The sequence below is a fragment of the Buteo buteo genome, chromosome 12 (genome assembly GCF_964188355.1).
Source record: "Buteo buteo chromosome 12, bButBut1.hap1.1, whole genome shotgun sequence".
NCBI classification, from domain to species: Eukaryota; Metazoa; Chordata; class Aves; order Accipitriformes; family Accipitridae; genus Buteo; species Buteo buteo.
Window position 1 is genome coordinate 10,892,372 of NC_134182.1, and position 13,541 is coordinate 10,905,912.

A 13,541-nucleotide genomic window follows, 5' to 3' on the forward strand; every position below is an offset into this window, starting at 1 on the left:
TTTAGGAACCTTTGATCTTTATGTTTTATTTCTCTTTGTGGTTTGTTTTGTTTTGTTTTGTTTTTTAATATTTGCATTGCATCAGTGGTAACCAGAAAGTAAGAAAAGATAATATCTTCTGGTGAAGAAGATAACCAGATTTACCTGGATAAAATGCAATGGTCTGTGATAGGCAGGTTAGAACATCTAAATGTCCTTGCAGCTTTGAAAATAGCAAGTCTAAAAGTGCATGAAATGCCCAATACCTTTGAGGTGTGATAACTTTCTAGCTAAACATTGGATCCATTGTATTTAGAACTTGTCTGACTAGTTTGAGAAGAATGTAATATTAGAGATTTACAAGTTATGAAGCTTAAATGTGGCCAAATGTTATACTTGATGAAAAAACCAAACAAAACAAACAAATGAAATAATCACACACACACACCTGGAAAGAAATTGAAATATTTAGTGTTTCACATATAATCTTAATTTCCATACAACTTTTAAATTAAACCAACAGTAGAATACACAATAGAATACCTTCAACACAGGAAACAACTAAATTCTTCCCTTTTTTTTTTTTGTTAGAATGAAATATTTCTATCAGCTAGAACCTTTTTCTTTTCCTTGTTTCACAGGTAGTATTAATTTTGTTTTGTATCCATGCAAAAACTGGTTTTGGTTTATGTGAGAAATTGGAAGTTGAGTTATCAAAAGTTGCAGCTTTGAACACAGGAATCAGGATCTTCATCAGCAGAACTTTCAACACCTCACAGCCTGCTGGCTTTAACTTTTGTGTGACAGGTTAATATATGTACATTACATAAAGTTAGCAAAATGTTTATCTTTGTATCTTGGTACCAATTTTCACAATTGATCACTGCCATTTAATATGTAGCAATTGTATTCATAAATGAGTGCAGCAGCTTTTATAAACAAACCCAATGCTTCTTTCCAGAAGTCAGCTGAGAAGTCTTAAGGTCATGTCTCCACGGATTAGTGCAAAGGAACTTGCTTTTGCTCTGTTCATGCTCTAAGCTGTATGGGTGTGAGCCAGGCCAATCTGAAAGCAAATGAAAAGCTGAAAGGCTGCATTTAGTAGCTGGGGTGGCACACCCCTTTATATGATTTGAGTGCTTTTGTGATTTAACTGTTAAGCTAGTATCTCCTCACAGCTGCGTTGTGTGGGTAAGCTAGCTCAGGTGCTAGGTGGAGGATGGCTGTGTGATGTCTTGTTATGTGGTTTGTGTCTGTCCTTTGGCCCTCTAGAAGCTTTGGTATTTTTGCAGATTGTACCTCAAATCTGTTTCTCAGTGAAGTTCAGAATGGCACAATGGGGCTCGATCTAGGTGTAGGATTTCATGGCTTTGAGCATGACTGGATGTGATTGCCAGAGTCCTAGCAATGCCCACTCCCTTTGGATACACTGATCTAAAATCCCACCATTTAAAATGTAGATGAGCTGTCTTTTACTGATTTTCATTAGAAGAATCAGAAAGTTCATACCCCAGCAAGTTTGAGAAATACAAAAATCAAGCTTCATGAAATTGAAGAAATAAATGAACGGGAGGGCTACTGTTACTGAGCCCTTAAATGAAAAAGCCCTCCACTGTTGAGGAAGGCTTGGTGGAACTTGTTTAGCAAGGCAATAAGGAATGTACAAGAAAGAGGTCTTCCAGAGCTGGTCTTTTTGGCTTCTTCATGAAGCCAGTAGAAGTGAAATCATTTGAAGAATAGTCTGCCTTTTCTGGAAGGGTGATGTTTTTAAAACATTTCCTTATCAAAATGCTGACAGTTATCTGAGCATCCATCTAAGCTGACTTTTTTTTTTTTTTTTAAACACTATCATGTTTACAGTAAATGTCATTTTCAGATGTTCCCAAAACTGAGGTTGCATGTTGCATTCTTTCATCTTTATTTGATAGCCCAGACTGAACACAGGGAGTCATTTTGTAGTTGTGTTGGGAGTGTAATTTCCAGTGAAATCAAAACAATCTTGGTGTATAAAATAGCCTCTCATTTACAAACAGTTCTTATTTTTACCCATGGGGCTAGTATACCCTTTTGGAGTGGGATAGGAAGCATGTTGACTGCGCTCTGATTTGAAACACACTGGGAAATAGGAAATTGAAGATAATCCTTTCAAATAAAATATACTAGATTGAGAGAAACATTTTATTCCTGGAGATCTGGACAGCAAGGTTATTTTTCCTTTGTGTGCTGATGATCCAGAGCAGGCTACTTGTCCACCTCAGCATGTGGGCAGCTCCTAAAAACACAGGTGATCTCATAAGTTTTAATTAAGAGTATGTCTGAATCCGAATCTTTGTTAAATTCAGGGTTTGATTTATTTATTGCTAAAGAATAAAATTAAAAATAAACAATAAACTAAACAAAAAATCTTTAAATACAGTACAGCTTTTATATATTCTTCTATTTTTTTTTAACTTCTCTAAGAACTCATCTCTTGTCATTGATCTTACTGCAAGTAATTGGAAAGCCAGCACACACAAGGACTGTAGCTGTGTAGTCTTATGTTTGTGCATGTAAAACTTTAAAAACCTGTTATATAGGCTGATAGGCACATTTTCTTGAACATCGTATTGTTTCATAATAAAGCAAAATGTAAAAATCATGTAATCAGTCTTTTCTTCTCTGGTAACTGAAATACAAATGATTTGTCTTTGTTATCCATAAACATGTAATAATAACTGTTACATATTGATTTATTATAGACTGCTTTTTCACTATTTTAATTGCATCTGCACAGCACTCTGCTGTCATGAAGTGCAGTACTGTCTGAATGGCTTTTTTTTCTCAATGACTATTCATCGAGATAATTTTTTAAGTACGTTGCAAGTTGGCCAGTATATTCTGTGTCTGGAACTTGTGAGATCTTTTCAGTCAATTCCAGAAGAGTATTGCACTGTAAATGATACATATTGTAGTGTAAATTTCTTTAACTGTGGCTGCAAAAGCAGTGGAAATCTAATTGTGATTCTGAAATCACAGTCAGATGCAAAATGCTGCAAGTCAAACATTAGTATAATGTTTTAGCTATATTATACCTGAAAACTAAGTAACATGAGTAGCACATCTTGTTACTTAAGAAAAGAGGTAAACAAATCTATGCTATGAAAAGTATCTTCTGTGAAAAACACAGACTTACTAAGTTTAGATACATAAAAATTATAAAACTTTACCAAAAATCATTGCTAAAATTATTGGTATGACATTGAAATATATTTATTTGTTTTGATTCATATTCTAAGGCTTGCACTGGAGGTGGATGTTCAGTAAGTGAAGCTAGCACAGCTCTAACAGAAGAGAGTACACCAGAAGTTGTTCCTGCTCCAAAAGCCCAGTCATATTCGTCTGACTCCTTTAACATCTCATGGACTAAGCCTGAGTATCCGAATGGTAAGTGAACTCTTTTAGCCTCAAGTTAAAAAGATGATTAGTAAAGGTAAATTAATATTCTAAATGGCAGCTTATATGTGGTGCTTAATTTTTAATGATCATTTTAGCACATAAAATACCTGAGATAGTATCATTGTCCGCAGCTAGGAGATTGTGGTTTTCAGCCTATCGTACGGTTTCAGTGGCTCAAAAGTGCTCCCTTTTGATAGTTCTTGTGTACTGCATCTCATTGTTTAATGTTTTCCAGGACAACTGAGCTGATGAATAGGCATTCTTGGAGAATATCAGTCTAGGATGTTCATTTCACCCTCTAATAAAACATTAATTTCTTTTACGTTAGTTGTTATGTAATAATCATTATATTTGTGTTCCATGTAGTCATCTTGAAGGTATATATTTCCATGGCTGTGGAAGTTAAATAATATACCTTCTTTTGTTTAGAAATGTTTTCCATTGTGAAATATCCATGTGTAAAACTTTTGGAAAAATTTTATATTTCTAATATTGCACAGTATCATAGGGCCTTGGAATTCACCTTGATTTTATTATCATGCATATAACAGTTTAAATCACAGCAGATGTTATGCAGAAATCACTGAATTTAAAGCAACAGAAATGTTTTTCTTCATTGTCTTATCTTATTGACATATATCAGTTATTTATCACAGTGTTTTCACATGAATTTCATTTTTCCACTGCAAGTTTTTCCCCACTTTCAATTGTGGTAGACCATGTCCTACTTATACAACTTCACTACAAGGCACTTTAAACAACTGCTCCAAAATTGCTGATTGTAAAGCTACATATATGTAATATTCTGTAATGTCGTACATTACTTTTAGAAAGAAATAAAAGTATGTCATCTGCTGTTAAATAATGTATTTGATATTTTATGGTTCTTTGTCTGGAAGTCATATTGGAAGATTTTGCCTCCCAGCCCCTTCGAAAACCTCTAACCCCATTTCTAAAATCCCATCAGCATACCTGGCAAAGGCTTAGAGGAAGGCAAGGAGGAAGGAAAAAGGGGATGAGTAAGGGATGGGGGCAGGGACTAAGGGGGGAAGGAAGGCAGGATGGCCATGTATGTGGCTTAGTGACTAAAGTCTGAATAACGTTCAATGAAATGGGCATTTTTTATGTGTAATAGTTCATGTCAGGACCTGATCCTGTTATCCTTGCAATGTGGGAAAAAATGGAAATAGTTTACAGAGTGGTTTAACTAATCAAAGAAATATAAATGTATATATACATACATTTATATATGCATATCAACAGCAGAGGATAAAGACCTATAGTTTGATAAATAAATTTCCACAAGCTTCCTTTAAAGCAACTAGAAGTTGGGAATACATGACTAAATTTGCATGTTGTACCTTGTTGTTAATACAGCATTTACTATGTACAGCTTGGCTCTTCTTTTAAATACAATAAATAGGTTGTTAGGAAACAACTGAGGGTGTTAGTGCACCCTCAGTAAGTTTGCAGATGACACCAAGTTGGGTGGGAGAGTTGATCTGCTTGAGGGTAGGAAGGCTCTACAAAGGGATCTGGACAGGCTGGATCGATGGGCTGAGGCCAACTGTATGAGGTTCAACAAGGCCGAGTGCTGGGTCTTGCACTTGGGTCACAGCAACCCCATGCAGCGCTACGGGCTTGGGGAAGAGTGGCTGGAAAACTGCCTGGCAGAAAAAGACCTGGGGGTGCTGGTCTACAGCCAGCTGATGTATGAGCTGGCAGTGTGCCCAGGTGGCCAAGAAGGCCAATGGCATCCTGGCTTGTATCAGAATAGTGCGGCCAGCAGGAGCAGGGAAGTGATTGTTCCACTGTACTGGGCACTGGTGAGACCACACCTCGAATACTGTGTTCAGTTTTGGGCCCCTCGCTACAAGAAAGACATTGAGGTGCTGGAGCGCGTCCAAAGAAGGGCACTGAAGCTGGTGAAGAGTCTAGAGAATAAGTCTTATGAGGAGCGGCTGAGGGAACTGGGGTTGTTTAGCCTGGAGAAAAGGAGGCTGAGGGGAGACCTTATTGCTCTCTACAACTACCTGAAAGGGGGCTGTAGCGAGGTGGGTGTCGGTCTCTTCTCCCAAGTAACAAGTCATAGGACAAGAGAAAATGGCCTCAAGTTGCACTAGGGGAGGTTTAGATTGGATATTAGGAAAGATTTCTTCACTGAGAGGGTTATCAAGCATTGGAAAAGGCTGCCCAGGGAAGTGGTGGAGTCACCATCCCTGGAGGTATTTAAAAGACATGTAGGTGTGGTGCTTAGGGACATGGTTTAGTGGTGGACTTGGCAGTGTTAGGTTTACGGTTGGACTTGATGATCTTAAAGGTCCTTTCCAAACTAAATGATTCTATGATTCTATGAAATACAATAAATAGCTTGTTATGAAAGCTGTGAATCTGAACTGAATGAGCAACAGACATGACAAGAATCAGGGGACCTTTATAAAAGAAATTATATTCTTCTGTCCCTTGTCCCTTCATCCATGGAAGCTAGAGGTTTCAACAGCCTTGATTACAACACTGTTCACCTTTATACTGGGGTTTTGAACAATGCGTTTAGGTAATTACCAAATTTGCCATATAGCCGACTCCTCTGTAATCCCAAATACACCCTGTGTAGGCCTCCTGAATGTATCTCCCCTTTAAAAATGTTCTCTGGTATTTTCACGTCTTTTCACTATTTGAAGCCCATAGAGTATTTTTCCCTTGACACTGTTGTTACTTTTTGTGATATGCGGATACTATGCGTGTTGCTGTTAGAGGGTTTTCCTTGGGGTCAGAACTGACGGAAGGGATTCAGCGAAGTCAGCTGCCACTGTCCTGCCTTGCAGGGAAAGGCTGCTGCTTTCCACCTGCGAGCTCTTGCTGAGTGGTTAAGAGTGGAAGAATTGCTATCTCATGAGCATTTGGCAGCCAGAAGGGCATTAGGGGAGCAGAGACTTTGTTTTTTCACCATAGCATGCTCACACTTGCACAATGAAAGGGTATGCAAATTTTCTCTCATTTTTCATCTTCTTCTTCCCCACTTTTTGGGGACTTTAAAAAAGATCATGTAACTAATAACACATTTTCCCATTCTCCTATTTCTTTCTTTCCAATTTTCTGTTTCCATCCCTCTATTGCATAAAAAGAATTAAAAAAAAAAAAAAGAAGCAGCTCTATAACTTTTCACTGAGCAACTGCTTAATCAGGAAAGCTTGCATTGTTCAGTAACTTTGTTTTGTTTATTCTCAGCATATCTTTTGGGCTGCCTAGTGGCCACGTCATTTATAATTGCTCTCTGTGTCAATATTTTAAAACTGTGTGGGAGGCTGAAAAATATCATAGTCGAGAAGACTGAAATATGAGAAAGACCAGCAGAAGGAACTTTCCCTTAAATTTTCTTACTTCAGCATTTTACTGGTGTATTCTCACAGTCAGAAGTTCTAATGTAGGTTTGTTTTTGTTGTTTTTTTTTTTTTTTTTTTTTTCAAAAAGAAACTGTTTGCCACTTTTGGCTTAATTGGTTCAAACTCGGTGAGTTTTAGTCTACTAGGTGTAAGTAGTACTTTTTGAAATTACTGAACTTGGCTTTGTTTCAACTGGAAACCTCAGAATTGCAAAGATTGTTGTGTCATAAATTGTAATCTCCTTAGTGATCTCTGGGGCCATTCCTTTATCTTCCTCCTCCTTTCTTCTGATGCTACATGACAGAAGTTACTGTTTATTTCCATGGGCTGAGGAAGCTTATTAGCTGTTGCTGTTGTTGAATGGGTGTGTAGGGTGACTGGGGTTTGAACAGCATAGACTTTACTAGGCTCTCTTGATACACATGGACTCCAGGTGCTTGCCACCAACTAGAAAAAGTTAAGGGGGATTAATATGCCACCCTTGAGGCCAAAGGTGGCAAATAGGATTAAAGGTTACTTGGCTTTTACATAAAGATGATGCAATGGGGGCAGTCAAGCTTTGAGATAAGGGACAATCTTGATGTCAAAGGCTAATGTTATCCAAACATGGATATTGAATTTCTGGGCTCTGTTTTTGGTTGAATTTAAGGCCAATTTACATTATTTTCTGAAAAATTTTCATTTCATAGAAAATGGAAAATGATACACCTAATTCTTAGTTGAAAGTTGCTTCAGAAATGTCATTTATGACATTTTCTACCAGGTGTAGAAAAAAGACATTTGAAAGATTATATGCTGAATATATCTGTAATAGGCACATTTTTTTGTGTCTTATTTTCAAACCAACAATAACTTGTTGATGGGACATGGCCCAGAAGTATGCCACTTTACAGCAGAACCCTCTTCTGTTTCTATCACATACATGTCACATGTAGATAGTGTAATATAAGCAATATTGACCATTTAGTTGAGGGCAAGATATGAAGAGGCTTCTGAAATGACATGTGGCATCAAATATTGTTTTGAGCCTTCACTGTTCTTGTGACCTCCATAAAGAATCATGTATTCTTCAGAACATATCCATTAAAGTCTTGCCACATAGTTTGAGGTCTGCTCTTCTAAAATCCATTCACACAAAAAAGTGACCTTATCTCTTTTCACCATTGAAAATTTTCCTGAGATGGTCACTTCTCAAAAACTTCACTTCACTTGTGTACAGGTCATAGATAAAATCAAGTCTTGATTAGGACTCTATCTGCCAATGCTCTATGGAATTTGTATGGGAAATATTAGGTATAGTAAAAACTGATTTATAAAATTATTCAGTGAACTAATCCAATACTTGTTCCTGCAAATCCTTGTGCTTGTGAGAGATGACTTGTGTTTGTAGTCAGTGAAATTGATGTAGGTAAAAGTATGTTTGCTTAAGATTTGACCTCTGGATTGTACCTTAAGAGTAAAGTGCTTGTAGCACTTTAGATTCAAAACCTCTTTTCGTCTTTAATGTCTGGAATATCATTGACAGATTAGATGGCTTTATGCAGGAAGGGGAGAGGAGGAGGAAAAAGGGAAGCGTGTGTAGCTTTCTTCAGTTTAATCTTAATTTGCATTGTTGGATTTCTGTTAAAATGTGAAACATAGTTGTACTATAGTCAATAGAGATTTTGTCTTCAGTGAAACCAAGATTTAATCTAGCTACCTAGGCTTAATAATTTTGAAGAAATGGCATCTTTTAATGGTGACCATGTGTCACTCATGAAGCCTTGTAAATCACAAAAATGCGCTAAACTCTTCAATATTTCATGGATGGTAAACGTCAGGAATGTCTAGCAAGTCTTGAGAAGTACATAAACTTTGGGCCGACTTTGATGGTTTGGAAGCATATACTGGTGAAATAGAGAGGCTAAGTTATTTATTCCTGGCCAAAAAGAATTATTGCCTAATTTAGAAAAATTACTTCACATCTTGAAGGCAGACTACTAGCCCTTTTGTTCTGAAATGTACTTCTTTTCTTTCTTTTCATTCTGTAATTTTCTCCATCAGAGTAATATAAGGCAAAGGCAGAAATAAAATCAGCTTATTAACGGTGATTGTTCTCTGACAGTACTAAGATCACTAACAAAAGCTCACAATATTGACCAGCAAGCTGCTCCTCAGAGTGTAGATGCTGCATAGTGCTGTGGTTTAGGAACACTTTAAAATAATGGTCCAGTTAATTAATACTGAGTTACAGTGGGGGATCCCATAGAGGTACATATGACACCCACATTAATATCAAATGATCTCATGATTCATGCTGTTACCATAAACATCAAAGGAATTAATAGTGACTTGTCCATTACTTTAAAGGGCTAGTGCTACTGCTATAGGTACTTAAAGTACTTCAGTGTTTGGGTTTTTTTCCCCCTGTAAAACACATCCTTAATGCCAGCATTCACATTTTTCCTCTGAGATAAATATAATATTTTTTAATACATAGATATATATAATTTGTTTACTTAGTGTAAGGCAAATATCAACCATTAATGCCCTTGCTTTACAAGCAACTAGACACAGAACCCCAAGGGATTTTTGCTTTAGGAAGCCTGTCAAATGTGGTAGGATTGATAGTGTGAGATTTACCAGGACTTCCTCCCACACACACGTCTCTACTGTCTGACTTAAGTTTAGTCTCTCGCTTTTCTAGAAGAGAAAAGATTCGAGGAGTCTGTGAATCACTTCACCATACTCTGCTGTGCATTGCTTTAGCATATAAATCTTTTGAAGTATAACTCTTCAAAGCCCAGCTGAAACAGTTGTGTATACACTTTTATTTACGAAGCATTTCTCCATTCAGTAGAGGGGAGAATCTTTTCTCAATTTCAAACAGAATCTTCCTCAATGTAGTTTCAGACAATTCAGACTGAGCTATATTTTTACAATATGAAGATGTTTTCTATAATGGGAAGATGAGAAGGCATCCTCTGAACTGAACTCACTTCTAATGGATACTTTAGCTTTGCATTTATTGGCCTTAAGATTTCACACTTAAATAGCTTTTTAAAAAGGAGAATATTCCAAAGTAAGAAAGATGGAGGCATAACCATGAGAAAAAGGATTCCGTTGCAAGCTCAGCTTCCAAAGTTGAAGCAAAACTGTCAAGTTCAGTCTTTAGTTCATTAAATTCAAAACACTGTGTTTGTATAGTCTGTACAGGATTCATGCTATCCTATCGTGCACCTTTGGAAGAACAGAGATTTAGATTTCCTTATAAATGAGATATTTTGCAATTTTTGACTCAGTATTAGCCAATTACACCAGAAGGACCATTCTTTCCTCTATCTAAAAGTCTTACTAATGTTTGTTTTGAGTTTGCAAATAGGTTTTCTTTCATTAGATTGAATAAGTAAGGAATAGTTTACTTCAGGACTTTTTCTACAGCATACTGAGAATGAAACAGCAATTCATACTATTTTGTGGTTTTGTTTAGAAAAGTGGGTAGAACTGTTTTCCAAAAAAAAACCCCAACCCCCGAATTAATGAAGTATCTAGTTAGTTGGCAAAATGCAGAAAATCTAAGAGAACTACCAACAAAAATGAGTATCAATAAGGCTTTTTGTGTGACAAAATTATTTCTTACTGATTTATTGTAGTTATAGCACTGGCCTGAGTTGTCCTTCAATGTTTCAATTATATTGTAGATAACTTTTTTTTTTTTTTTTGGTCTAAAGTTGTTAAGATGTGAGAAGGTTTTGTGTGTCTTTCTAGTTCTTGTTTCGATAGCCATATGCAGAGTAGGCTGTGAAACAGAATTGCCTCAGTTTTCCTGATTCCAAGGTGATGTTAGCTGCTTTCCAGAACCAAGTTTGTTAAGGGGTAATCTTTGGAACAGTATAATTGTTTTGAAAAGATGCAATCCACTTGCAAGGTTTTCAACAGTTAAAGATAGGAGAATGTATTTCTTCTAAGTGTTGCATACACAGTCCCGCTAAACACTTATCTGCTTAACCGTAAACTGTTTGAAATACTACTACTACCACCCTAATGTCTGTAGCATTAGTTTTCTTCTAAACTCTGTAGCTCTTTAGATACTAACTGAGAGCTATCACATTGTTTTATAGGTATCATTACTAGCTATGGATTGTATATGGATGGTGTTCTGATGCAAAATTCATCACAGCTAAGCTTTTATGCTTATGGACTTGCTCCTTGGAGTCTGCATTCCTTCAGAGTCCAGGCATGCACTGCAAAAGGTTGTGCTTTGGGTCCATTGGTGAGTACCTTAATTTGCATTCTGGGAGTGTAATAAATGTCAGATGACAGTGAATATTGGAGTAAATGGTGATGATTCACTCTGGTCAGTACTAACCCATCTGGCAAAATGTGACATTTAAAAAAAAAAAAATAATCCTGTTTAAGAGCTGCTAAAGATTTGATAGGTCATTGTTAGGCACTGTTCCAAAGTAGAACATAGGTACAGTGAAGAAAGGCAAAATTTGAGGCTGAAACACACATTATTGAAATTAAATAGAGTTAATAGGTTCGAAAGGTGCAGATGTGCTTTAGCCAGATTTATAAGGACGTATATAAAGAAGGAGTTACTGTTCCAGTAATGAGCAAATTTCTAGCTGCCTGACTGAAAGGACTGAAGTTAATTTGAGAATTGCAGAAGCCAGAAGTGGCAACAGGAGCAAGGAAAATATGGTGATTCGTAAATATCTTTTGAATGCAAGTATGTGATCAAAATATTATACTGGACATATTTTAACAGTCTTGTACAACACCCCATTTTTTCAGGATTTGAGAATACAGGAATATTAAATTTGACATGTGAAAAACAAGCCTTCTGAAGCTTTTTTATTTTGCTAAAGTTTTTTAGACATGTAGCTGAACTGATAAATCCAGTATGATTTCATAGTACTGTAGCTGATGAATAACTGGAATAATATCTACTATGCTTAGTTTTGTTTTCAAGCATAACTGAGAAGGAAACCTGTGTTAATTCTGAGATTTAATTTTTTGTTTAATTCAGCTTTATGTGTGCAATTTTAATTTTGCTAACAAGAAAAGGAAGAAAAAAGAAAAAAGGAAGATTTGGGAGTTTGTCATGTTGTTCTGTTTATTTTTCCATCATAACTTATAGTATCACTATATCGTGCTCTGGGAAGAACTTCCAGATTTTATTTCTATGATATAATTCATTAGTCACATTTCCAATATTCTTTCCAAGATTGCTTTCTTTCAAATGCTGGTAACATCGTCTATCTGTAGAAGACTAGACTTTATAACCATTAAACATTTTATAGCTTGCTCTACTTTGAAGGATATTTACTCTTAAAAGCTTGAATGGCTTTTTGCCAGTTTTTCTTGCACATTTTTTACAACTTCACGTATACCCCAAAAGCAAACCTTGTTTTAAGGTATTCGATGTTCAATAACCTAATCCATTGTGTTAATAGTGATGTTTAAGACAAGTCGTTACCAGACTTTGCATACAGATGAAATATGTATGTTTTCAGTACTTCTGTCCTATCATATAGGCATCGAAACAACAGAACAGAATGGCAGTAGTTAAGGTTTTAAAAAAATATTTTTAGTAGCCTTTTTTCACATCTCCACTGAACTGCAGACTCATAACTTAACTTTTCAAACAATTCAAAGTAGGGGTTGCTGTAGCTGATACTCATCTGCATCCCATGATCAGTACGCAAACTGTTTTCCAAAGCCAGCGATCCATCTCTAATCACAGGAACTGAAGTACAACATCTTTATTTAGGCTCACCTAAGTGCTGCCAGGAAGTTAAAGCATTGCATCTTCATTTGATTTTTTTAAATATTTTTGTATCAATTACAGAATAAATCCAGCACTTAAAATAAAAAAAAAAAAAAAAAAAAAAGAAAAAACCCAACTGTTTTGCCTCTACTCTAAATAGTATGGGAAACATCTTCCAGCAGTAAACTGATATGCTTCCAGCTATTTTCATTGCTGATCTTATGCTTAATGTGCCCTAATCAATGAATGAGTTCTATGTCACTATCCTAAATACAGGATTTCTCCAGTTTATGTTTCTGAAGGTGGCTCTGAAGATTGTAATTAGTTATGAGAGCATTAGTATTGAGTGTGTTTCAGTAAATTCTTTATTTGCGTTAGATAGTTTTTCTTCAACTTTTTTTTTTTTTCAGTGACTATGATTTATTTTCAGGTGAGATGCAAATTGGTAACATGTAAATTAAGAAATGCTACATTTTAATCTTTTTCTAGTAAAGCCAAGATATTGCTTTTGTGTCTGTTCTAATTGGTTTTTGTTGCTTAAAAAGGAATAAAAATATGGGTTATCAAGAAATACTGTGACCTCTAATAGATTCTTTAGAGGAATTCAGGAGATCTGAAATTCTGCTGGGTTTGAAGTGTGTTAGCTTTTGTAAATATCCTGTAAATAAATGGCAATGGTCAACACTGAATATTTGTCATGTCAACACACTGCTATTAAACTTAAATTTCAGGTTTTTAGCTTATGTGTATGCTAGTACTTCCCTTTTAAACTTAGATGAATGACAAAGTTTTCCCAATATTATTATTATTCCTATCCTATGATTTAGTGTTACTTATATGATAGCAGAATATTTTTTATTAAGTTATTAATCAACACATCTGAAAGTATCACAGTATTGTGTATAAAGTAATGTTTAGAAAAAGAAATATGAAACAGGTTTTCTGTGCCATATGTTTATATACAGAATGTACATTTTTTACACAAATATTAT

General features: G+C 35.8%; 1 protein-coding gene across 1 annotated transcript in view; it reads left to right on the plus strand.

Moving 5' to 3' along the window:
* The window catches only part of USH2A (usherin), a 392,565-nt gene that overhangs the window by 200,264 nt on the left and 178,760 nt on the right, over positions 1-13,541 (plus strand). Inside the window, exons 34-35 of the mRNA XM_075042640.1 lie at positions 3,255-3,402; positions 10,898-11,049. Of these exons, the coding sequence (XP_074898741.1) occupies positions 3,255-3,402; positions 10,898-11,049 (300 nt within the window). The remainder of the gene's footprint in view (positions 1-3,254; positions 3,403-10,897; positions 11,050-13,541) is intronic.